Genomic DNA, 24,528 nt, shown 5'->3' on the forward strand with positions numbered 1-24,528 from the left:
CACCGATAATGTCTATGTCTACGTTATTACCCCCCATCTAGTCTCACACAAAGACGAATAAATGATTTATTCGGGTCATACTAAATTGTCATAGTTTTCTATTTTTTCTTCATTGATTTGAATCATCAGTTGTATTGCTGTTGACTTAGGTAGTGCGGTACTACACTACTTGACTTGATTGGATAGATAGATAGATAGATGCCTCATGCTCAGAATTATAAGATTATGTACTAGATGGAGTACTGTTACCCGGGGAGAGGGAAGGAGAGAATGAGAAGGTTTGGGGGATAAGGTCTGAGATGGAAACTTTCCATATGAGGAGCGGAGGTGTACATCATGATCAGATGAGGTTTTTCTATTAAAAATATCATTTGGGGGTGAGTTGAAATTTAGGTAGGCTATTTGCTCTGATTAGAGGAAGTACTGCTACTTTGTGGGCATGGAAATGTGAAGACGTTTAACTTGCGCAATTACTGTTTCGTTCACAAGGACCAGCTAGCTAACTTACACACCCAGAGTTCTGCGCCCTCTGCAAAGTCCGAGGACGGAATGCATCCAAGAACCAAGGAAAAGAAAATAGAAACACAACGAACAAAAACAGAGAAGTGAAAACAGGATCTAAGTTACACAATGGCTGCATGTCGTTCCGTCAACCCATAGACACAAAAAGATGCAAGATATCAAAGATTCAGCTTCGACCAGCACTCGGTATGCTGCATCCAAACAACGGAGTCCCTTCCACCCAAATTCTCGAAATCATAGATCAATAGCCCCCAGCCATGATGAGACTGTAGTACCGCCGACTCATTTCGGCCGTCTGTGCAAGGCGTGCATCGCCCGTCAAAGGCAGACTGAGCACGCTGGACAGCTCGATTGCCTGAAGTAGCAACTTGTCAGAACCAGGATTTTCGTGAGTCGTGCCAATGGAACAACGTACCTTTGAGTCCTCGTGCCCAGTCCAAGTGGCAACCACGCGGCTCATTTCCCGGAAGGCTACACGTTCCTCTAATCCTTCCACACCCGATCCCTGACTGACCTTGTCGCCCATCTTCACCAAGGCACTTACTAACCGGGCAAGCCGGGTAGCATCGCGCTTGCCGCTCTTGGCCGTAGCCAGGCGCAGGAAGTCGTCGTAAATGCCACCACCATTGGCCCAGCCGCGCACCTTTCTCTCAGGTTCCTCGCCAAAGCCCGACACCAGCATCTCTAGCGTGCCATAGTCACCCTCAATCACGGCAGTTGGCGCCACAACACGACAGAAGGTAGCGTGGGCATCGTTCCAGTTCTTGCCACGGACAAGATAGTCCACCTCGCGTGCCGCATCACCCGTGTCGCGAGCATAAAGCGCCTTCGAAACCCAGATCCAGCTCTCAGGCAGCTGAAGATCATGCGTGAGATAGTGCCACATCACGTTGGTTTGGCCGTCCGAGGTGACCGGCTCCGGCAGCTGGGGCGCAAACCGGGCTAGAGTCTCCTTCACAGCACGCTCGCGATCAGATGCATGCGAGAGGTGGAGGAGGACGAATAGTGCCCGGTTCAAAGTGCCGCTGCAGCAGAGCTCCCAAGCATAGTCCCACACGAGCTGGTCCAACTGCGCTGTGTTGACTTGGAAGCTTTCGTGCTGCCCGATGGCTGCCGCGAGAAGGTGACAAAGCTGGAAGGATAGCCGGCTTGACTGCTTATCCCCACTGACCGACTCAGGCAGGAGAACGGCCGGGAACTCCTGTGGATGGAGATTGGCCGTCCGAGCAGCTCCACCAGTTGTCGTGGCATACACTTTCAGCAAAACCCAGAGAGGAGACTCGCGATCAACGATGTCTTCCTGGTTGTAAGGCGTCGGAAGGGCCGGCTCATTTCCTTCGTAGAGGTCGTCCACGAACTGGCAGACGGCGGCTTCGATGGGCTCATCGTCGGTGATACCATACCAGAGACGAAGGCCGAAAGCCTGGAACCAATCCAACTCAAATCGCTCAGAGAAGGTGAAAGTAGAAAGACGATCCTCGAGCGCACCAGTGGACTTGCCTTCGCTGCGAAGGGCGTTGCCGGCCAGAAGTTCGTACAAAGCTCGGACGGGCTCGCTCATTTCAGAATACACATTGTTCTGACGCCACATCTCAATCTGATTAGCCATATCAGTGCGCGTCGTGGGATCGCGCGCGATCTGAGCAACCAGTGTCGCGAGATGGAAATTCTGACTAGCAATCAGGACCTTGCAAGCCTCCTCAACCCGATGCGAGCATAACAAGTAAAAGGCACGCTCCTCGGCTGAGCTGGCCTTGGCCACAGCCTGTGCATGCTTTTCACGTACGATACCCTCCCACAGACGGGTCAGGCGGTCTTTCTTGATACGGTGAAGGTATTTGGAACGAAGATTGAGAGGCACGCCAGCGGAAATATCATCCTCAGTCTTGTCGTTGAAAAGGATGTTGGCCAGCTGCCAGAGAAGTCGCTCGTGATCAGATTGTACCAAGTTCGAAGCTTGTACGAATTCCCGGAAATCGGCCTTTGCCAGACGAGCAAAGGGAACCCCGTCAACACGTGAAACGGCAGTCAGCTTCCTCTGGGCATCCAGCATCTCACTCGGTTCCACGGGTGTGTTGTATTCCAAGAGAGCCACATCCCTTCCTTCGCTAGTCACAGAAAGCTTGTGCCTCCAAGCGCTATCAACCGCCTGCATGTCCGACAAATCATTCTTGGCGCAGAGAAGAGAGTTCAGCGTGCCCCAACGCGGTTTGAATGATTGATGGAAAGCAAGGTCGTCTTCGCTTAGCTCGTGGGATTCGCCTGCAAATGTCTTGGGCTTCTTGTTATAAGGCCACTGTAGGGACAGATGGTATTAGTTTAGGCTATTGACAAATGTGGGTTCACAGTGCTCAAGTCATATTGTATCGCATCACTTCCTACAATACAACATCCTATAGGGATAATAAAGGGATATAAGAGAACGGAAAGAAGGAGTCAAACCTCAAAGCCATTAGGTCGCACGCTTTGTGCCTTCAAAGGAGATGCGGCTTGTTGTTTGCGTGGTTGCTGAAACAAAGAATTCATCAAATCGATGCTGGTGGCGAAGCCCTTTTGCCTGGTATCGGCGGCAGATGGCTTGGGGGTATCCTCACGGAGAGACCGGTCGGTAAAGGCATTGGCTTGGATCTCACGAAGTGCATCGCGATCTTGCTTCCGGGGACTGATGGTGCGTTGCAGATGCTCCGCCCAGTCTCCAGTAAGGTCGAGACGAGGCTTCGAAGGCGTGTTCCAAGGCTTCAATACAGGCTGGGTGGTCTCCATAAAGGTATCGGTGCTTTGGGTGTCATCGCGCTCCACGGTAGGATGGAGGTCTGGAAAGGTGCCCGCCATGTCCATTTCCTCGCCCTCATCCAATTCGACTAGTGACTCGCCAGAATGTTGGCTTTCGGTGATATCATCGCCGTCTTGCTCAATAGTCGAACCCGTGGAGCCTTCCCCTAAAAAAGACTCCTCATCGTCTCCAGAAACCGAACGCTGGTCCTCAACCGTCTCCATCATTTGGTTGCCAAACGCACCCGGGACAATCTTACGCTTCTTGAAATCAAAGGTATCATCGTCGACGCCAGCCATTGAACCCACAAAGGAGTCATCAGTGGAGAAGGCAGACATCATCTCCGAGCCCATGGTCGTATCGGGGTTGGCGGGGGTTTGAGCCTTCGGAGTCGGAGTGTCAGGAGCAGCACTAAAAGTGCTTTGGTTGAGGCTCTCACCTTCTTCTTCCTCGTCGCTATCATAATCAAGACCATAGGTGGTGTAATGGGGCACCCGGAACACCCACGTGCCGGTCTCCTTTTCATAGTCCACGAACTCGGTGTTGTGCACCTTTATCAAGCGGTCGACGTGCTTATCGAACAAGGGTCCGCTGGTGAGAGGGGAAGGTGACTTCTTGTCGCGACCCCGAGGCCAAGAGTTTTCAATGCGAAGGGTGGAGGGAACGTTCAAGCCCTTGCCCCTCGGGGGCTTGATGGTTTCATCTGGATACACAGTAATCTTGCGCACACCGATGTCTACAAGGTCGCCGAAAATGCGGTCCAAGTCCACGGTGGTCAGATCAACGGGCTCATCGAACGTCACCTGGCCGCACCTTTGACGACCAACAGTAAAGCCAACAAACTTCTTCTGCTGCTCTCGGCTCAGCTTGCTGATCTCAGCGCGGGTGGGCTTCATCCAGTACTCGCCCGGTTGCGGGTCTCCACCGGGAACGAAAGGCAGACGAGAGGGGCCCTCAGGAGTAGTTGAGGTCGTCACCGCATTCTCGGGGACGACGGCAAGCTCATTACCACGAACAGACTCCATCTCAGGACGGATAGAAGGCTCGCTAGGCTTGATACCGTTGAGGCCATTGACTGTGTTGCTCTTGCGGATGGAGCGCAGGAATCCCAATTCCTCCGGAGTAGGCTCGGGGCTTTGAGACTGCACCGGAACGATCTCCCCTCCAGTGGCTGGCGTATCCGATGATGAATCGAAGCTGACCTTCTTCTTCATCTTATCGGCTGGCTGTGCTGCGTCTTCGCCGTTGGTGATCGGGGCAGCAGGGGTACTGGCTGGGCGAGCAAAGAGGTCATTCCTCAGGCTACGATCAATGGTGAGGCGCTTCAAGCTGCCGCTTGACAGACGGGAGCTGCCAGAGGTAAGTGCACCGGGCGACAAGACACTGTCGGTGTCGGGGTCGAATGTCTTGCGCAGATTGCTGGTAGACAAACTCTTGCTAAAGCTGGTGCGCCCAAGACTTCCATTGACACTTCCACGCAGGCTTCCACCCAGCACGCTGCCACCAAGTCCGCTAGGAGTACCAGCAGAGCTCGAAGGTGAGCCATAGGTGGAGTAAGAGAACCCGTATCCCTGGCGTTTGGGGGGTGTAAGAAGGCGGTTAGCGGCATTGGGGGTGATCTTATAGACAGGGAGCGGAGTGCGCTGCTTCTGTTTGGCGGCAGACGAAAGTGGCGTCGCCAAGGGGCCAGGGCTGGAAGCGCTTGGGGCTGGCAAGCCAGAGAAGATGGACTGGTTGCCATAAGGGTTGCCGTCCAAAAGAGAGGCCTGCAAGCTACCAGGGGCCGGTTGGGATTGCTGAGCTTGCTGGGGCTGTGTCTGCTGGCTGCCGCCAAACAGGCTCGAAGTACCAAGCCCTCCAGTCTGCTGAGGCTGACTCTGCGTGTTACCGAAAAGCGAACCGCCGGCGCTCGGAGTCGTGGTGCTCTGTCCCCCGAAGAGAGAACCACCGGTTCCAGTGCCACCGCCGAATAGACTCGGCTTCTGCTGCTGCTGGTTTTGGGCGCCGCCAAACAGGCCACCACCACCCGTCTGCTGGTTCTGAGTGTTACCAAAGCCGCCAAATGCGCTGGTGCCGGTGCCGGTGCCGGTGGCAGGCGTGCTGCCGCCGAACAAGCTCTTCTGGCCCTGCTGCTGGCCTCCGCCGAAAAGGGAGCTTGTGCCGGTTTGCTGGTTGTTTCCAAAGAGCGATCCACCAGTCGACTGCTGTTGTGGTTGCTGAGTGTTCTGGCCAAAAAGAGAAGAGCCAGTCGTGCCGGTGCCAGTGCCAGCCCCAGTATTGCCGAAGAGACTCGGGGTACTGGACTGCTGCTGCGTGTTTGAGCCGAACCCGCCAAACAATCCTTTGTTCTGAGTCTGCTGCTGATTTTGGGCTTGGTTTTGCTGACCGAGCCCACCTCCGAACAAGCCGGTACCAGTTTGCTGCTGTTGTTGGCCGCCGAAGGGAGAGGAAGTCGCAGCAGTACCACCAAAAGGAGTGGCGGCGCTTGTGTTTTGCGCGCCAAAGGCGCTGCCAAAACCTGTGCCGGTGGAGCCACTGTTTCCGAATAGAGGCTTCTGTTGTTGGGTATTGGTATTGGCGCTGCCACCAAACAGAGATCCGCCGGTTCCAGCACCAAAGCCGGTGGTTCCTGTGCCGCTTCCAAATCCACCCGTAGTAGCAGTAGTAGATGTGTTTCCACCGAAGAGGCTTGGCTGGGAGGTGCCAGTAGTACCAGTTCCACCCCCAAATAAGGAAGTGGCCGGCTTTGCTGCTCCGAACAAGGGGTTGGAGTTGGCGCTAGATCCGAATCCACCCGCCGTCTGCGTCTGTCCAAAGGTCGAGGGAGCACTGGTTCCGCCTCCGAATGGCGTGGAAGTGCTTCCAAAGCCGCCGGTCGACTGTTGTCCAAAGCCGGATCCTCCAAAGGCCGATGTGCCAAAGGCACCGGCTTGGCCACTACCGTTGCCGAACCTACGGCCTTGGTTGTAATCACCTAAGCGAAGTTCCTCAAATGAATACTTGCTGTACGGCTGCATGAAGGTGATACTTTGGTAGTGATTCATGCCCGTGGTGTTACCGTCCTTCTCAGTGAAGGGACTAAACGGCGTGCTTCCAGTGCCATCAGAGGGAGGAATGGCCTGCTGGAAGGCAGTCCCTGTCCCACTACCGAAGCCCGATGCGGTGCTGCCGAAGCCACCAGTGCCACCGCTTGTACCGAATCCACCGCCGGTGCCAGCTGAGCTGCCAAAACCCCCGGTTTTGTTGCCGAATAGGCCACCTCCAGTGCTAGCGGCGGTGCCAGTGCCAGTGCCAGTGCTGCCGAACCCTCCGCCAGTGTTAGAGGACGACCCGAAGCCGCCGAACCCGCTACTACCACCAGCTGTGGCAGTTCCGCTTCCGAAAAGGCCTCCGCCGGTCGAAGTCCCAGTTCCGAATCCGCTCGTGCGATTTTGTCCTCCAAACAGGGACGTCGACTGGTTCTGTGTGCCGGTTCCGAATCCTAGAATAACAAAGACCTTGAGTCAGTTTCGCTAACAAACATAAAAAAGTAGACAGATCCTGGGACATCTGATTAGAATCCATCCTTGGGCCATGGATCTCCGGCGGTCAATGGACGACATTTGACGTGAACTTCCAATCCAGAGACTTTCTGCCATAAGAGCCAGCGGTGAGGGTCCTCGAAAGCGCCATTTCGGTCACGGATCGGTGATCGAGCACAGGAAAGTCGAGGGGTCCGCCCCAAGGCACAGGTGGAAGAGAAAGGATCGCCAAGCCCACTGAGATATAGCCGTCAGGCACGTACCTCCACCGGAACCAAAGCTACTGGAGGTGTTTCCAAACAAGCCACCACCGGATGTATTACCGCCACCAAAGGGAGACGATGTCGATCCAAAGCCTAGATGACGGGGGAGATGCTGTCAGAGACTGTATTGAAGCTGCGATCCCTTCTCTTGCAGTGCTGCTGTTTTGCCCCGGTGTCGAAGCCATCCACGGGCGGTCGGTGGTGGGAGGAGCCTAATAGGACGGTCGCAGCTCGAGGTTCGGAACTACTAGCAAATACCGATCCTTTTGCACCGGAGAGTCTCAAGGGACGAGGTAAAAGGAAAAGAAAAGTAACCCGGGATAACCGAGGACGGGGTTCGCAACCAGACGAAGACACCTACCTCCACCAGTACTCGTGCCACCAAAGCCAGAGCCTGCCCCGAAGCCGGAGCTTTGCTGGTTGTTTTGTCCGAAACCTCCGAACATCTTGCTGAATGATGATGCTTTATATTAGGGAGTCATTCGGTTCGAAGGACGTCTGCGATCGAAGGTTGGAAGGCTCGGGAAGATCGTTTAGAACGACGATGATTAGAGCTCCGTGTGAATGAATATTTTGCGAAAAGAACAGCCGTAGCGCGCTAGCGTAATATAAAGCGACAACGTTGCGTAAGTTTGGAAAGACGATGTCGACGCGCTGGTGAGCACGGGTGTTTGTTTTGAGAAGGGAAGAAAAGAAGAAAAAAAGGTGAAAGGGTAAAAGTGACGAAAAAGGCCACACTAGCTGCAGACGGAAAAGTACCGTCGGAGCTAGTAGGTGATCAAGTCTGAAGGGAATCGACTTGAATGGCAGTCGGGGAAAAAGTGACGGGGTGAAGCAGAGGGAGGAGGACGCGCGACGGTGGTCGAGGGAAGAAGCTGCGAGAGCCAAGGAAGAGAAGAGCGAGAGAGAGAGAGGGAGAGCGACGGCAGGTTCCCTTCCTGCCTGACTGGCTCGTTGCTGTCGCTTAACTATGGGAAGGTCGGCCATGTCAGGTATGGTACGGTCACGGCGTGACGGGGCGGTGTGCTCACTGGAGTGGGGAATGGGACCGGGTGGCCGGGTGTTGATACCGTTGCATTACGACAGTGGCACGTGATGCGACGGAGACTGAATCGGGAGCCCGACCGGGTAGCCAAAGGAATATTAACACTGGATGCCTGCATCTCGATGACTATGACATCCCCAGAATGGTGTCCGGCTTCACAGTAGCTGTGTCAAGTCTCCCACTACTGATGCAGCATATATACATTATGTTAACTCCCGCAACTACTACAGTACGCCTGAAAAGTCCGACCCCGTATCAGTATATCGGTCCAATGAGGGACTGTTCCCAAGGTGTAACCCTGGACGTTCTCGTCATCTTATCTGCTAGGAGGGAAAAGAGACCCCGACAACCGCTGTCATGTGAAGAAACACCCAAAGCTACATTGGACAACGCAAAATATTAAAAAGAAGAATAGAAGTTATGTATATTGAAAAGGTGATCAGCGATCACCTTTTGATGTTCATCTCTCAAACACGTTGGGAATCACTAAACGGGGTTTATAGGAATATGACTGCGCCTCCGGACAACTGTGTCCACCCAATAATGCTAATCAACTCATCATAACATCCTGATTAATCGCTTTCATTTCATGGCTGTGAATATCGCTCGTCTTGAATTCGGGTCATGCGGAGATCTTATTTGCCGCGGGCAGCATGCACCGTGGCAATGATCTTGTCAACAACCGAAGGGTCCGACAGCTGGTACAGGCTTAGTTAGTCTCCATTTCCAACATAGGCAAGAATGTGTGTTTTCTTACAGTGGAAGTGTCACCCAGGCTGTCCTCCTCGCCGCTCAGGATCTTCCGGAGAATACGGCGCATGATCTTACCGCTACGGGTCTTGGGGAGATCCTCGACAACGTAGACGGCCTTGGGGGCAGCGAAAGGTCCGATGGACCGACGAACCTGCATGATCAGATCCTTGCGGACCTGGTCGCTGGTCTCGTTGCCCTCCTTCAGGGCCACGAAAGCGTTGACGGCCTGACCGGTAAGCTCGTCGGCGATACCAACAACGGCAGCTTCAGCCACCATGTCTATCATTACTGATTAGTTGCTGCTGTATGTATAGTAGTCTCTTACGGTAACTTACGGTGCTCGATGAGGGCGGCTTCAATCTCAGCCGTAGACAGACGGTGTCCAGAAACGTTAACCACATCGTCAACACGACCCCGGATCCAGTAGTATCCGTCGTGATCACGGCCGGCACCATCTCCAGTGAACTATAAGCATAAGTCAGTCAGCTACTGCCCATGGAACCATATTTTCTCGCAGAGGTGCGGATGTCGCTTACGTAGTAGCCCTTGTAAACGTTCAGGTAGGTATCCATGTAGCGCTTGTGGGCGCCCCACACGGTACGGGCCATGCTCGGCCAGGGTTGCTTGAAGGCAAGCACACCCTCCACATCGTTGCCAGTAATCTCCTCACCAGAGACCGGGTCAATGATGGCGGGCTCAATACCAAAGAAGGGAAGCGACGCGCTTCCGGGTTTCGTCGGGGTGATACCACCCAGAGGAGTGATAACATTCGAACCCGTTTCAGTCTGCCAGTAGGTCTGTCGAAGCGTGTTAGACTACCTTCCCCAACAACGAGAACCGATAATTCACTTACATCGCAGATGTGGGCTTCTTCCTTTCCGACAACCTCGAAGTACCATTTCCAGACCTCGGCAGCAATAGGCTCACCGACAGAGCCCAGGACACGCAGGTGTGCCATCTTGTGGTGGATGTGCTCGTCACCAGCCCGCTTCAGAAGTCGCAGGGCAGTGGGGGCAACGTAGAATTGGGTCACCTTGTGCTTCTCGATCACGTCCCAGTAGCGGGAGAAGTTGGGGTAAGCCGGGGTACTCTCGAAGACCACGGTAGAGCATCCGAGCAGCAAGGGCGCATACACGACGTACGTGTGGCCGGTAATCCAGCCAACGTCACCACCGCAGAAGTAGCGGTCATCGTCGTGAATATCAAAGACATACTTGCCGGTCATGGCAGCACCCAGGAGGTAACCAGCCGTGGTGTGCATGACACCCTTGGGCTTTCCGGTGGATCCGGAGGTGTAGAGCAAGAAGAGAGGATCTTCCGAGTTCACCGGCTCAGGAGCAAGGTAGTTGGGGTACTTCTCGACCTCCTCGTGCCACCAGACATCACGGCCCTTGGTCCAGGGAACCTCCGCGCCGGTGCGCTTGTAGACCAGGACGCTGGTGACATCGGGGCACTGCTTCAGAGCCTCATCGACAATGCGCTTGGTGCCAATGACCTTTCCTCCACGCTTGCCCTCATCGGTCGTGATGACAACCTTGGAGCCAGCGTCCAGGACACGGTCCCGGAGAGAGTCGGAGGAGAAACCGGCGAAAACAACGGAGTGGACGGCACCGATACGAGAGCAAGCCAAGAAAGCGACAATGGCTTCGGGGATCATGGGAAGGTAGATAGCAACGGTGTCACCCTTCTTCACACCCTGCTGGCGGAGAACCCAGGCAACACGAGACACCTCGCGCAGGAGCTCACCGTAGGTGATTGTGCGGCCCTCGCTGGGCTCATCGGCCTCGTAGATAATGGCCACCTTGTCGGGGTTCTTGAAGGCATGGCGATCGACGCAGTTGTAGGAGGCGTTCAGACGACCCTCAACGAACCAGGCATTGTCGCCATTTTCCAACGACCCACTGTGGGTGGTCTGGAAGTCTTGGTCGAAGTGAAGCAGTTCGCGGGCCATACGAGCCCAGAAAGTGTCTGGGCTGCGGATGGATTCCTCATAGAGCTTCCGGTACTCGTCAAGGTCTTTCAGGTGGGTACCTGTCGGGTGCTTCTGATGGAATGCTTCGGGGACATGGAAGGTGTCGACTTCGTGGGCCTCGACCACCTGAAACCGACGGGATTAGCACGGGGACCCGGCGATAACTCGGCCAAATACGCGCGATTTCTTACCACGGAGGACTTGGGGGGCATAACACTGCCGTCGGCCATGTTTTGTGTCCCAACAAAAATGTGTATTTGAGCTGTACTAGTGTTAGAAAGGGATGAGACATTCCAATTGCAAGGTAACCCTCTTTCTGGAGGGCAAAAGGGCGAGGGGTTCAATTCGTGGCACCGGAGTGCACGTGAGTTTGCGGGCGGGGGATTAAGCTCACTTGTCAAAAGAATTGCAGCACTGCTGGTTGGTGGGGTTCAGGCAAAGTTTCGCGCAAGGGGAGGGGGGTTTATTACAAAGGGAGAATTGTAGGAGGGAGAATAGAGGAGGGAGAGGGAAAGGAGTAGAGAGGAAAGATGCAAGATTTGGGAAAGAAAAAAAAGAGGAAGAGAGGAGGGGGAAAAGAAAAGCAACTGGTGCCCAGGATGGGGAAGAGAGACAGTTATTTATTGAACCCAATGCCCGAACTAAAAAAGAGGGATGTCCCTTTCAGAGAGAGAGACAGTTTATGATTTTAATTGTTGAGAGAGTCCCGCTCCCCCGGTGTCCGGGTGGAGGCGCGCTGCTACTTCAGGCTTGGTTCAGGCTTGGTACCGTCGTAGCTTCATACTGGCCAAGGTTGTACTGCTCCCGGGCTGCTAAGGTACCTCCTCAATACTACTTACTACTTTTACTATCACCTACTACTACTCCGTACTTCCTCCCCTTAATCCATCCGTCCATCCCTACTTACCCCAAGTCAACCTTCTTTCCCTTCCGCGCGACCGTGTAGGTATGATTAACCTTGTCGGACCAGGGTTCAATCCTTACTTTTCTGGATCGGCTATGCAGATTAACCTAGATCTTACCGGGTGTGAGTTCCAGAGCAGTATTACCCCTCCAATTGTTCCCCTTCCTCCATTGAATGGAGATCATGATGCCGTATGGAGGCGCTGGTCTACTTCCCACCATGGGTGATGATACATACTACATACATACCTGACTAGTCATGCTTGTCGCTCTAAGCGCCTCTCCACTCTCGGGACAGCCACGACTACTGTAGCATAATAAAACAATAATAATAATAATAATAATAATAATTACTATAATAATTAACATAAATGAACGGGTTGCGAGGAGGGAGAGGGGGGGGGAGAGGGTGGAAGGATTGTTCTGGATGCGGGTCATCGATAAACGGACTAGGGACAGTCTTTTCCCGGCAAGCCCTCGCAATGTCACTGGACAGACAACCTCCTGCATTGGCGGCTGCAATCCCAGTCCGTTGCATTCGCTCGCACTATCCAAGACTAGTTCGGCGTAGTTCAAAACGCACCGCCAAAGGTTGGGCTCGGCCATGCGGGGCTTGACAGGCTCTCGTTTCCGTTGCTCCGGGGAAAGTAGTCGATGATCAACTAGCGAACAATCATCTCGTTATTCGCCTACCCCCCTCTACCTCGAGATTCCGACCTATTCACTTCGGTACACTATTGCGACGCTCCCGTCTGCGAGGTGTTGATTGTGACCTTAGTCTACTTCGGTTCTTGTTCATCATTGGACTGCAGACCAATCGTCAATTGCCAACTAAGGTAATTCTCCCAGCAGAGGTGACTGTTATTAACCTAGGTGGTCACCTCCGACAGCACTGTGCACATTCGTATCCATGGTACGCCATGGCACGAAATGGCACAGGGAGATATTAGCTCCGTGATCCTGTGGCGTTCATCCGACCAACATCATCATCATCATCATCATCATCAGCTCTGCCCCAGATTCGCTCACGCGCAGACGGGGGGTTGAAAATTTTGGGTTTCCGGGGGATGGCGGGATGGTATCACAAGAACACTCGCCAAGCACCCCGATCGGAGGGGTCAATCAGCACTGGAACGTGTCCATTCTGGATGCGAGGCTTGAACCGTGCGGGGGAACCAAAACCTTAGCTGCGCTTTTTGAAGGGAACTGCTTATAGTAAGATTCAACGGGACCGTGGATGAGAGAAAAGAGAGTGAGCGGATCTACGGAGTACTCTGGAGCAGTCAGATATCCAGAGAGCAATCTGAGGTGGTGAAGTAGATAGCAGTCAAGCTAATCAGCATTTAACTACACCTTCCACATGCACCTCCGCGATAGATCGCTGTGAGCATCCCCTGCATCGTTGTTTGAGGTATCAAGATACCTTGGTGGGTGATCCAATAAGACGCCTAGATCAATGTATGTGCTGCTGTTCGCGGAAGTTTCACTGAAACCGGATTAGGGACCCCCTGTATGGCCCACAGCCAGTGCCTGAAGGGCTGACCAGGAAGATGCAGTAGTTCGAGATACTAATTACGAGGCAGATAGGTAAATGGAAGGTCATCTTGCATTAGTGAGATATTGCCGGTGAACAGAACGTGGAAATAGATGGCCTTGCAGAGCCGAGGCCTGAATGGAATGGTCGTTCTCTAAAGGCACACCCGGTTATCGCGATCACAAGCATTATCGATTTATGTTGAGTAGCGGTTCAAGCCGAAAATTGTACTGGATAGTGATTGATGTTTGTTCATCTGCCATGTTGGTAAGTAGATATCAGTGTCTTAGGCTGTGTACATGATGATCAACGCATTGAAGGAAGGTGTATATTAGTGGTTCAGGGAATTAATTCATGTTTCTGATCCTTCTTTCTGATCCTTCTTCCATGTGCTCTGAAAGTAAGTAGCAATATCCATTTAATCTTCCCCCAGTAATAATATCTGTAGAAAGGGAATAACTCCAGGTTACGGAACGTTACGGCAGTACTTTCCCTAACGAGGAAGAACTGACCCATTACGGCAATGAAGCTGCCCGTGACTTGCCCATCTCTCAACAATGCCGAAAAGGGGATTGTCTGCTATTTTTGCCCACTCGGTAAAGACAGATGATCAGCTGGGCTGGGACGAAACACTTTCCTCGACGCGCGGGTCGAGGGACAATCGGGATAACCGTGGTACTGCTTGCTGGGGGTTCGGCTATCGCTGCCTGGCTCATTGCTCCTTCTCCCCGTTCCCGCGGACTTCTCTCGGACCTAGGCTTTGGTTTCTCCAGCTTTCCTGGACGGAGAACTGGAAGCTCTGCATCTTGTCTCCTCGGACAGCCGAATATTCAGAATTCGAAAAAAAAATAATGAACATAACATTGTCTGCGATGGCACATCATTCCAGGGGGGAGATCACCCCGCGACTGATGTCGCAACGAGCGCAGAGTCAAGACTCCCCTAAGACTAAGAGAGCCTACAAACACCACCCCCCCACCACAACTAAGGACCGAAAGTACCACAGTTCCCTCAATTGTGGGGAGCTTTGTGGGTGTGCTGGCCGCCTTGATTGGATGTGGATTAGACCACCGATCCGAGAGGAACGGTTTGTTCATGTTTATAATGCCATTACGGAGCAACTTCCACCATCAGAACTAGAAGCATTAATATTGTGGAGGCCGTCCGGCAGAATTCCGTTCACCTTTTGCAGGCCTCGAATCTGCCCCTCCAACATGTCCACCTTCAAGCATCGTCTCGGCAAGGAAACCATACTCTTGTTGTGCCCATAAATATGGATACATCGTCCCTTTCGTCGCTTCTCTCCCGTGAGAGATCTTCAATCCTTACTCCTTCGCGTCCGTGTGTGGTAATAAGGTGAGTGCGTTCGGGTCCCGGGTGTCCCGTTTAGTCCCTACCCACACTGCCGACTACAGAGCCCTCATGCTAATCGAGACCCTCTGTCTGTTAGCAAATCAACGTCCTCAATTGTCGCTGGTGGCTCGGCCACTTCATTCATCCCAGCCTCTAGGGAGCCTCCCGATACGGTGTCAAGCCCACCATACCCCCCGTTTCCGCTTATCAATGTCAATCAGTTATCTCGGTAGCCCCCTGCACGGAGTGGCATCTCTACAAGATATTGCAGGTGTATAATCGCCTGCTTGGTTATTGCCTGGATACTTACGGCATTCGAGATGTATAGCAGGTTACGTACCCCAACCGGTGAGAGTATGCGCCTTCTCTCAACACTCAGAAAGACCCATTCCCATCCTGCTTGAGCCCTATCTTTCTCAACCAGGACCCAGAGGCCGTGGCCTTTCCCGCCTGCGCTATAGTTTAGTCCCGGCCGCACTAAGCTTCTCGGTCCGCTTTTGCCATTTCGACGTCTGAGCCCGCCGCCAGACTTGAGTCTAGTAGCCAACCGGTGTGGGCTCGGATGGTTAGAAACGGCGAATTTCTGGCCCGTCCTGCATCTACTAAACACGGCGGTAGGAAAAGTCCGTCCCAAACTCCCAATAGCCCCCTGCAAGTGCAAATTAATAACGTCTTGGCCCTGCCCGTTATTAATTTCCTAGTCCACCCGATGGATCAGTACGCGTTGTGCTGTGGCCAAGTTTGGTGGGACATTGGTAATCGCCGCGAGAAGTTTTCAACTTTTCACAGCTAATATCAACCTCGTTTCTGGGAGCCAGCGCACAGGACAGTCGGAGTCCGAAGGAGAAATCAACCGGGCCAGAACTGAGTCGTTACGATAGTAAAGGGTCGGACTGGGCGACCAATATATCTCGCACGTAAGTGTACCCCCTAGATTGTACTTTTGGACAGTTACACTTAAGCACGTGGGAGCTGCGACTGCAACTGCATCCGCCTAGGATACTAGTCGATGGCAAAAGAACCACCCCAGCAAGCATCAAACTATCAAACGTTATGCCAGCAATTTCACATGCAAATGCAAGAATTGCATAATGTATTCCTAAGCACAGCAGAAACATCCATGCCATAATAACCACAAAAAGAAAAGATAACCACATGCAAACCCAATCCCCAGTCACTACGGACTACTCCCTATCTAATAAGCCATCCACTCCCGATGCCACCAATTCGCCATCCCAAACAAAAACAACACAATACTTCCATCCCTGGCAATATCCCTAACCAACTGCACCCACAACCCCAGCCCCCCTCCCCCTCTCTTCATCATAACCCTCGCCCCAGTAAGCACCACCTCACCCGTCGTAAAGAACAAGAACGGATTCCGCGCCGTCGCCGGCGGCGGCGGCTGACTCCCAAACGTCGCCACCGACGACCCAATCAACACCAACAAATACACCCCAATCAGCATAGAAAACACCACATGCAACACCTTCCACACCAGAATCTCCCGCTTCTCCTCATCACTCTTCTTCCGCGTCGCCTCCCCCAGCATACTCGCCACAAATGGCGGAACTCCCAACCCAGTTAATAAGTCCGCTGGCGACTGACCTCCAGGCAAAGAACCTTCGCCCAACGCACTGGTGTCTCCAGCCATCAAGCTCGAGAGAAGTTTCAAGGTAGGGTCGTCCGCTTCACCACCTAGTCCTCCCATCCCTCCTGGTCCTGCTCCTGCTTGAGGTCCCGGGCTCCCACTGGGTGACTCGCCCGGCTGGCCAGACTGGCGGAGCAGGGCGCGGAAGAGCTCCTGTTGCGCTTGGAGGGTTTCCGGGTCGAGTTCTTGCTGCTGCTGTTGCTGGGGCCCTTGGCTTGGAAAAGAGGGTTGTGTAATTCGAGGTTCGGGGGCCGGGCTCGGGCTCGGGCTAGGACTCAGTGCCGTAGTGGTAGCTTGTGGTTGTGCTGCTGCTGCAGCCGGGGCCGGGGATGGAGAGGGAGAGGGAGAGGTTTCTTCGCGGACTGTACATAGTAAATACAGAGTTAGCTTTCACACTATATTTCTTTCTTCCGCTTAAGACTCCATTCCATAAGAGAGAAAAGAAACAATGTGCCACATACGACTAGCAGGAGTCCGTCCACTCAAGCTGGTAATCTTGTCTAGACGAGCTGCTCCATCGCCTTTGATTTTGGCTTCGCGACGTTCACGACGCAGGCGGGCTGCTCGTTGAGCGGGGGATTCTTCGGCTGAGGACATGATTTTCTTCCTTCCCTCGGTTTCTTTTCTTTTCTTTTTCTCTGTATATGTATATGAGGTTCACTCGTTGGTGGTTGTGGTGGTTGATTTCGTTGGTTGGTGTTTTGGGTGACGTAAGTTCGTTCAATCGGTGTGGGTGAATTGTTTGATGGGCCAGGGAAGGTGAAAGTCTTTCTGGGGGGGTTGTAGATTTAAGATGTCGGTGGGAGCAGTTGGAGACCGCTCCAGGAAATAAGGTGAAGGTGGAGGTAGAATTTAATGAATTGAGCCACAGGTTGTTGCGGCGGCGGTGATCGCTGATTATCTGTGATGTGGTGGCCGCATGACGGTTGGCTCCGCTGGTATATTATGGTCACGTGATTGTGGGTGTATAGCTTCGTGGTGTACGGAGTACGTTTGGATGTTCGTGGCTAATTAGCTGTTCTGGTAGTTGTTAATATGTATTATGAGCTGTTAGTTGTATGAATAGAAATTATGGCTTGTATAAATTATATTACCAGTGTTAAGTTCAATTTTGCTGTACATTGAACTAGCTCAATATATATCTCTGGGGTAAGCATCATGATCATGCATCACGATGTTCAACTAGTACTACTATTGATCATCTCTGGCAGTGCCATGTAGTAACAGCGGCTATATTATTGTTTATTATGAGAAGAGGTTGTGACCGCCAACTAATTTGGGTATATTCATATCTCTGACCACAGATCCCTCTGCCAACATATCATCAGTCACCAGCTTAACCCTGAAGTGTCCCTCTGCTAGTGGAAACATATGATAAACGTCAGTAGAGCTCGTCGTGATCCTGAAACGGCCAACCTCGCTTCACTTTTTCCAGCTCATCTGGACTGGCGCCGTCAGAGAATTCGGCCATCAAGGATTTGTTCCTTTTCATAGCAGCCTCATACCGCTGAGCAGGCAGCCACCCTTCTTCTGAGAGCCCACCGAGTTCGTCGCGCCATTGATTGATCAGTATATTCAGATTGTACCACGTTTGCTCACTTTCAGCCTGGTCATTTACTTCTTGTTCTGAGAAATCTATGGGGCATTTGATATGGTGATTCTTGCCAATGAGATAAGACCAAAGGTTTTGCATTCGCATGAGGGCCCCACGTAGTGTAACAATATCTCCAGACCACTGACGACCTGCAGAGTCCACGAGGTGCTGACGTTGTAGAATGAGAGGATCTCGCAGCGCCTCAAGGTGTACCTTGTTCAAGCCCCCGTTGAAAACACGATAGAGGTAGAAGAGACTTTGCCGTCGTATAAGCTCGTCGACTTGAGCTTGCTCATCGGAACTCATCGTCCCGTAGCCCGGAGGGTACTTTGGTGGTTTCAACTCACTGGGGGGCTTTGGGTCAGGGTTCTCGAATAGCTTGGGATATCCGGCTGTAAGAAGCAACGGTGTGATGATTGTATGTTGCCAATCGATAATGGATCTCACTTTGAATGTATCTGGACATATGAAGACATTGCTAGGGATCTTCATTACCCATCAGCCAATCGGACTACATTATCGGGTGGGTTGGGAATAGACGTACCCTGATGTCGCAAAGTGGGTTTGCTCAAATTATTTCCTTGCTCTCGTGGGAGGAGATATGGTGCTATTGTCAGGTACTTCTTGAGGAGCTCAAGGTAATCCTGTGGGAGCTTCACACCGGGAAATGCGATGTTGTGAGGAATGCCATTTTCAAGAGGCTTCCCGTATCTCTCAATCCATTTGACTTCCTTTTCGGCAATTGCACGTAGATAGTCCTTGGGGTCGGTCCCTGAAGGAGGATCAGCTCATTCATCGCACATTGAAGTACTTCAGACTAAGAGAAAACTTACACAGCCCTCGGTCCAGATCCAGCTCAGATCTTTGCCCATACCAAAACATATAATCAGCCGTTGGACCGATGCAGTAGGTCTGGGAGTCCCTGGCTTCATCTGGCGTGCCCACTGCATATAGCGGAGCCTGCAGTTGGGGTGGAAGGTCACTTCTGAAATAAAGGCTTCCAATGGCCCCAAATGGAATGCTGAAAAGCTTCTTCTCAATGTCAACGATGCCTGTCACCAAAGCATGCTTTTGGTGTTTTGTATTATTAAACCAACGAGTATCAGCACTGACACCTGCGACGTGTTCCATGATAATGTACTCCACACCGACTGGATTGTCAGTGACCGAAGACCAGCCATATACTTCCGGGACTGGGATCTTCTTAGAGCGAAGAAATGCCAGAGTTGCCACCTCGCTAGCTGTTGCGTAAATCCTGGGCACTGATATCCAGTACGGGATCTTCTCGAAGCCGTGCCTGCTCGTTGTATAGGAATCGTCCCGAAGAATATGAGAAAAGAGACTCGTTCGATATTGATCCTATATGAAAGATTAACTTATTCCTGTGATATCTAGCCAATTCCTCACTTACGACTGCATAATCTGGGGATGTAAGTTGTTAACTTCCTAGGACTCGAGTACATGCAAGGTCGAAGAGACATCAACAATGTGGCCCCGTAGGACAAGGTGCGTCTTGGCCGCGATGGGAGAACAACGATTAATGCAGTAATATCAATGGACTATACACAACATGTATTGGCGCTACAAGATGGACGGGGGCTGTTTGCTATTCCCAGGACTGAGGATGTATTTTCGATGATTGTTCATTTACTAAATTGGGATCTCAGCAGTTGCCTGGGCAGTCATGTGATGGCGGGAGACATCACATCCTCACTGAAACCTAAACCTGAGATGATATTTACAGAGTACAAAATGTTGAAGCGACATTATGAGTTTATTTAGAAAAGAATTCTTAAACGTGACTCAGTCGAGTGGCAGTGTTGTGTGCCTCAAATTTGTGGCTAGTAAGGCAGGCTAATCCCTTCCAAGAAAAATGGCATGATCTGGTGGAAGATCCTTACTCGCACTAACACAAAGCCCTGTGATTACTATTCTTATTGTGATCAGCATATGAATTACAGGGGGTTAAGAATTGACTTCTTTGATCGCCTTACAAGATGTTGGTATCATTGATGACATCATCCCTTTCCGCCTCGAACATCTGCCCATCATCCATCATCAACTTTGAAGGGAAATTGCCTATGCATCAAGCCTCAGCACCCATCCCCATTCAATTGGCCTTTGAGGACAGCATCTCAATTTCCCAATGATGATTGCTACTAGTCAGCTTTTACACGGTCAGCCTTATCTTTCGTTGTATCAGCTCTAAATTCCGCCATTCCCGTCATCCACGCCAAGCCCCGGATTTCCGCCATGAATGAATGACGGAAAACAAAGAGGATGCAGCCAGCCCGTCCACTCAACAACCAGCCTCGACTTGTTATAGATCCATCCGGTGGAGAATGTAAATAGACCGACATCAGATCCGGTCTGGATGCTCGGAATATCCCCCCAGCCCTGTGCCAGCAAATGGTCGGACGCGTCCGAGCTCCATTGGCAGCGCCTCCTCCACAATGACGTAGTCCAGTCTGGCAGGGCCAACCTGACTTTCGCTCTGACTTCACTTACTTGGCTGACATCGCATGAGAGAAGACTTACAACCAGATCTCCTTCCCTCTCATTTCCTCTGCTCTCTTTCCATATCAACAGCGGTCCCGGCTTCACGGAGCTAGGGATGATAAGCCACTCAATTTACTTCTGATATCCCCTGCGTACCTGACCAACCCATCACTATCAACCATGTCGCAGGCTCAACCTGGGCGGGAGTCACCCAAGACTCACCGCGTCGGGGAGCATTGGAGCGGAGCCAACCCTGTCCCGACCATCGACAAGTTCCTACAGCGTCTAGAGGTGGATAAACAAGAGCGCAAGGCCCATGAGGAAGCCCTGGCGGCCAAGCGGCGGGAGAAGGAGGAACAGGGAGAGGAAATGGCTCACAAGCCCCGGAAGACAACGGGAAAGACTCGCATGGTGACCGATCCCACGACCGGCAAGGATATTGAAGTGGAGGACCTCGACGAGGATTCCATGGAAGCAGTGAAGGATCCGAAGGTATCCATACCCCATTGACAAGGGTGGAACATGCCACTGACCGATGATAATCATAGCTGGTTGTGCCAAATGCTAATCTCGGAAAGCCAACGGTGAGTCTATATAAATCTAATCATCTAACACCGAACGTCAGCTAAGGAATCTCGTAGGACGTCAAAACCGAACCCAACCAAAGCCTTTCCCAGTATAAAGAAAACCAAGATATCACCGCACCCCCCGACCCAATCGCAGAAGGCACCACGTCAGATGTTCCTATTCATGGCGAGAAAACCAACATTCTCTTTCATCCTACTCCCACAGTCACCTATAAACCCATGTTTGACAAGCTGGAGAGCCGTGGTATCGGCCTCTGCCTAGGAATTGTTGCTGCCATTGTCTTCACTGGTCGGATGTTTGGCGGCTCGCTCTGGGGCCTACTGCCGTTATCATTCGGCGTTGCAAGTGGTGTGTGGTTATGGATACAAGAACTCATTCGAAGCGGCCGGGAGATGGAATGGAGTAGTGAGCAAATCAGAGGCCAAATGGTAGGTTTTCGCTCCCCGTTATAAGGTACTAAAACTTACATGTTACGCTTTCAGGCTACTGCAAACCTCCTACCCGAGTCGGTAGAATGGATGAACTCTTTTCTCGGGGTCTTCTGGGGCCTCATCAACCCGGAGATGCTGACCCCCGTTGCGGATACCATCGAAGACATCATGCAGGCGTCTGCGCCTGGTGTTGTGGAGAACGTTCGGATTGCGGAAATTGATCAGGGAAACAACCCTATCCGAATCTTGAGCTTGCGGTCTCTTCCGGACTCTCATGTCCAGCAACTCAAGGATCACATCCACGAGGAGAACGTGAAGAATAAAGACCCTCAGGAGGCGGCAGCTGCTGAGGAGGGCGGCAGCTACTACAACATCGAGGCCTCCTTTGCCTACCACGCGAAACCGAGCGGACAAACCACGTCGTCCAAGGCGCGCAACATGCACATGCAAATTGTTTTCTACCTGGGAATCAAAGGCCTCTTTGGCGTTCCATTCCCAGTCTTCGTGGAGTTGAACGAACTGGTAGGCACCGTCCGCGCCAGGTTCCAAATGATGCCCGAGGCCCCGTTCATGAAAGACGTGACGTTCAGTCTTGTTGGACTTCCCCATATTAAGGCCGGTTGTATGCCAATGGTCACCTGGGGTGTAAACATCCTGAATCTCCCCTTAATCTCCAACTTCGTCAACTATGCTATTGCTACGGCCAGCGGTCTGTTTGCAGCTCCTAAATCAATGACGATGGATCTTAGCATGATGCTTAAGGGTGACGATATCGTCAAAGAGACCCAGGCACTGGGCATCATGTGGATTCGGATCCATCGTGCAATTGGCTTGAGCAAACAGGACCGACGTGGAAGTTATGGCGGCGGCAGTGACCCTTACATCAACCTCTCTTTCTCCAAGTACGGCAAGCCCATGTACTGTACCCGAGTAATCACCGACGACCTCAACCCCGTCTGGGAAGAAACCGCGGCGTTGCTCGTAACGCCAGAGTTGATCAAGGCGGACGAAGCTTTGAGTGTCGAACTCTGGGACTCGGATCGGACCACCGCGGACGACATTGTCGGCAAAGTGGAATTGCCCATACGCAAAATGATCCAACACCCGGGCAAGATGTATGCTCAGGTTTCCAAGCTCCAGGGCCTCAACGAGGGCAGCGAAATGCCGGGAGAACTGCACTGGGAGGTCGGGTTTTTCGGCAAACCCAAGCTGAGAGCCGAGCTGAGGACCGACGGCAAGAAGAAGGATCTACCGGAGAACTTCAAGGACATTCCTGAGTTCCAAGACGAAAAGGGTGTCATCAGTACCGATCAAGAGGACGCCATTACCAAGACCCCACCAGATCCGCTATGGCCGAGTGGAATCATGAGCATTGTGGTCCATCAAATCGTGAATTTAGAAATCGAGAACGTCAAAGGCAGCCACGGTAACCGCAAGGGGAGAGACTATGAGCCAGCCAAACCGTATGGCGAGCAAAAAGAGGAGGTTGGAGAGAACTTGCCTACGAGCTACTGTAAAATCATTCTCAATGATGAGCTAGTAAGCTACCCCACAAACCCTCTTTTATATTAACATCTCGCCTAACATCTCGCAGATCTACCGTACTCGTGCCAAAGCCCTAAGCTCCAAGCCTATCTTCAACGCTGGAACTGAACGATTCGTCCGAGACTGGCGGTCCGCCTACGTTACCGTTAGCGTCCGCGACCAACGATATCGCCAGCACGATCCTATCCTCGGCGTGGTGCCATTGAAGATTTCGGAGCTCCTTGAGAACAGCTCACAAGTGACCAGATGGTACCCTCTCACTGGCGGCATCGGCTTTGGACGCATTCGCATCTCTATTCTCTTCCGGCACGTTGAGACCCGTCTCCCCCCACAGATGCTCGGCTGGGATGTCGGCACCTTCCATTTTATTTCCGACAAGGTCACCGTAAAGGGATTCAACCATCGCTGCAAGATTCGCCTCCGCACCGGCGGCAGCAGTGGCAAGATCACTCGTCATGTGTGCCATGTCGAAGGATCCAACATGACCTACGACCTCTCCAGCGAGGACTACCGACGCGCCATCCGTCTCCCCGTCAAGCACCGCTACCGATCGCCCGTCGTATTCGAATTCCAACAGCAAGGCCACCATCACACAACCGCCTATGCCGTCTACTGGCTCCAACACATGGCCGACAACGAAGACACCGCCATCGACATTCCCATCTGGGTCACCAAGAACGGCAAGCGACTCACCCAAAACTACATCACCGAGCAGAACTGCCACATCAAACGCAGCCCGGGCCTCGAGGACCTGCACGAAGTTGGCCGCCTGCAATTCCACGGCTTTTTCAGTCCCGGCATCGACGACTCCCACGAACAATACGTTGTCGACAACGAGTCCCGCGAGACCTTTGAAACCTGGGAAGCCTGCATCGCCCAGGGTGTCCGCGAACGCCGCATCTCCTCCGACATCCCCGAGGACCTCGAAAGGCTGCATGAACAATCCCTCCTTGACGGCCGCGACATCCTCAAGCACGCCGAGCCCCGCGAACGCCGCCGCTGGATTGACAAGCAAGGCCAAGACTGGAGTGGCGCCTTCGGCCACGACCCAGGCGCCTATCTCAACAACCACGGCCACCAAGTGGCCGAACCGGGGCGCGAGACGCCACCTCACGACCCCGTGAACCCACCTCCCACCGTCGCCCAGTCTTACGGCACCATGCACGATGAAGAAGCCCGGCACCAGAACTCCCAAGAACAAGAGCAAGAAGAGAAAGAGGCATCCTCCTCATCCAGCGAAACCGAGGACGACATGGCTGACGATCAGTACCCCAATCAGCAGCAACGCGTCTCACAGAGTACAGCGTCCACTGGCGGCGCAAGCAGCAGTGCCGGGCCTCCCAGCATGTACAGTATAGATGACGGATCCCTTAAGAAGGCGAATAAACGCAGCGAGGAGCGTCAACATCGCGGTAAGATGCAGTGGCGACCTGTTCGGAATGCTGTGTTTGCGCGTGACGAGGCTAAGTATTCGCTAAGGAAGGTGAAGAGGAAGTTTACGGGTGATTTGGCGGGTCGGGAGCCGGATATTGAGACGGAGACGGGGACTTGATAAGCCCTTCATTCTAATCATGTAGGTTT

At 52.6% G+C, this 24,528-nt stretch overlaps 5 protein-coding genes across 5 annotated transcripts; 1 reads left to right on the forward strand and 4 right to left on the reverse strand.

Annotated features, from left to right (window-relative positions):
• Positions 1 to 455: 455 nt before the first annotated feature.
• BO79DRAFT_207249 (uncharacterized protein) lies at positions 456 to 7,983 on the reverse strand. The gene is made up of 4 exons (XM_025682138.1): positions 7,441 to 7,983; positions 2,965 to 6,776; positions 938 to 2,818; positions 456 to 877 (listed from the first exon to the last, which is right to left on the reverse strand). The coding sequence occupies exons 1-4, from the start codon at positions 7,523 to 7,525 to the stop codon at positions 764 to 766; spliced, it is 5,892 nt and encodes a 1,963-aa protein (XP_025543690.1). The 5' UTR covers positions 7,526 to 7,983; the 3' UTR covers positions 456 to 763.
• Positions 7,984 to 8,341: 358 nt separating this feature from the next.
• Positions 8,342 to 11,364, reverse strand: BO79DRAFT_207250 (acetate--CoA ligase). The gene is made up of 7 exons (XM_025682139.1): positions 11,244 to 11,364; positions 11,041 to 11,116; positions 9,731 to 10,975; positions 9,414 to 9,674; positions 9,213 to 9,342; positions 8,882 to 9,156; positions 8,342 to 8,822 (listed from the first exon to the last, which is right to left on the reverse strand). Exons 2-7 carry the CDS (start codon positions 11,077 to 11,079, stop codon positions 8,760 to 8,762), a joined length of 2,013 nt encoding a protein of 670 aa, XP_025543691.1. The 5' UTR covers positions 11,080 to 11,116; positions 11,244 to 11,364; the 3' UTR covers positions 8,342 to 8,759.
• Positions 11,365 to 15,834: 4,470 nt separating this feature from the next.
• On the reverse strand, positions 15,835 to 17,176 carry BO79DRAFT_235410 (uncharacterized protein; the record flags this gene model as incomplete). Its single annotated transcript, XM_025684474.1, has 2 exons — positions 16,752 to 17,176; positions 15,835 to 16,652 (listed from the first exon to the last, which is right to left on the reverse strand). The coding sequence occupies exons 1-2, from the start codon at positions 16,885 to 16,887 to the stop codon at positions 15,835 to 15,837; spliced, it is 954 nt and encodes a 317-aa protein (XP_025543692.1). The 5' UTR covers positions 16,888 to 17,176.
• A 495-nt stretch (positions 17,177 to 17,671) lies between these two features.
• Positions 17,672 to 19,303, reverse strand: BO79DRAFT_275354 (phosphotransferase enzyme family protein; the record flags this gene model as incomplete). The annotated part of the gene is made up of 4 exons (XM_025687659.1): positions 17,672 to 18,342; positions 18,429 to 18,656; positions 18,718 to 19,181; positions 19,296 to 19,303. The coding sequence occupies 4 exons, from the start codon at positions 19,301 to 19,303 to the stop codon at positions 17,672 to 17,674; spliced, it is 1,371 nt and encodes a 456-aa protein (XP_025543693.1).
• Positions 19,304 to 20,365: 1,062 nt separating this feature from the next.
• Positions 20,366 to 24,500, forward strand: BO79DRAFT_285070 (C2 domain protein; the record flags this gene model as incomplete). Its single annotated transcript, XM_025688316.1, has 5 exons — positions 20,366 to 20,875; positions 20,932 to 20,967; positions 21,025 to 21,399; positions 21,454 to 22,941; positions 22,997 to 24,500. Exons 1-5 carry the CDS (start codon positions 20,564 to 20,566, stop codon positions 24,497 to 24,499), a joined length of 3,714 nt encoding a protein of 1,237 aa, XP_025543694.1. The 5' UTR covers positions 20,366 to 20,563.
• Between the last annotated feature and the right edge of the window lie 28 nt (positions 24,501 to 24,528).

Source organism: Aspergillus costaricaensis (assembly GCF_003184835.1).
Source record: "Aspergillus costaricaensis CBS 115574 unplaced genomic scaffold BO79scaffold_4, whole genome shotgun sequence".
In the NCBI taxonomy this organism is placed as follows: domain Eukaryota; kingdom Fungi; phylum Ascomycota; class Eurotiomycetes; order Eurotiales; family Aspergillaceae; genus Aspergillus; species Aspergillus costaricensis.

What these genes read in the sequence shown, in the direction of transcription:
- BO79DRAFT_207249 (XM_025682138.1), bottom strand. Translation starts at nt 7,525, where the DNA reads ATGTTCGGAGGTTTCGGACAAAACAACCAGCAAAGCTCCGGCTTCGGG. An exon ending in TGGCACGAGTACTGGTGGAG is followed by an intron (nt 6,777 to 7,440) that starts GTAGGTGTCTTC and finishes TTGTTATTCTAG; the next exon opens with GATTCGGAACCGGCACACAG. An exon ending in TGCGACCTAATGGCTTTGAG is followed by an intron (nt 2,819 to 2,964) that starts GTTTGACTCCTT and finishes CTGTCCCTACAG; the next exon opens with TGGCCTTATAACAAGAAGCC.
- BO79DRAFT_207250 (XM_025682139.1), bottom strand. Translation starts at nt 11,079, where the DNA reads ATGGCCGACGGCAGTGTTATGCCCCCCAAGTCCTCCGTG. An exon ending in TGCCCCCCAAGTCCTCCGTG is followed by an intron (nt 10,976 to 11,040) that starts GTAAGAAATCGC and finishes CGTCGGTTTCAG; the next exon opens with GTGGTCGAGGCCCACGAAGT. An exon ending in GCCTGGGTGACACTTCCACT is followed by an intron (nt 8,823 to 8,881) that starts GTAAGAAAACAC and finishes AGCCTGTACCAG; the next exon opens with CTGTCGGACCCTTCGGTTGT.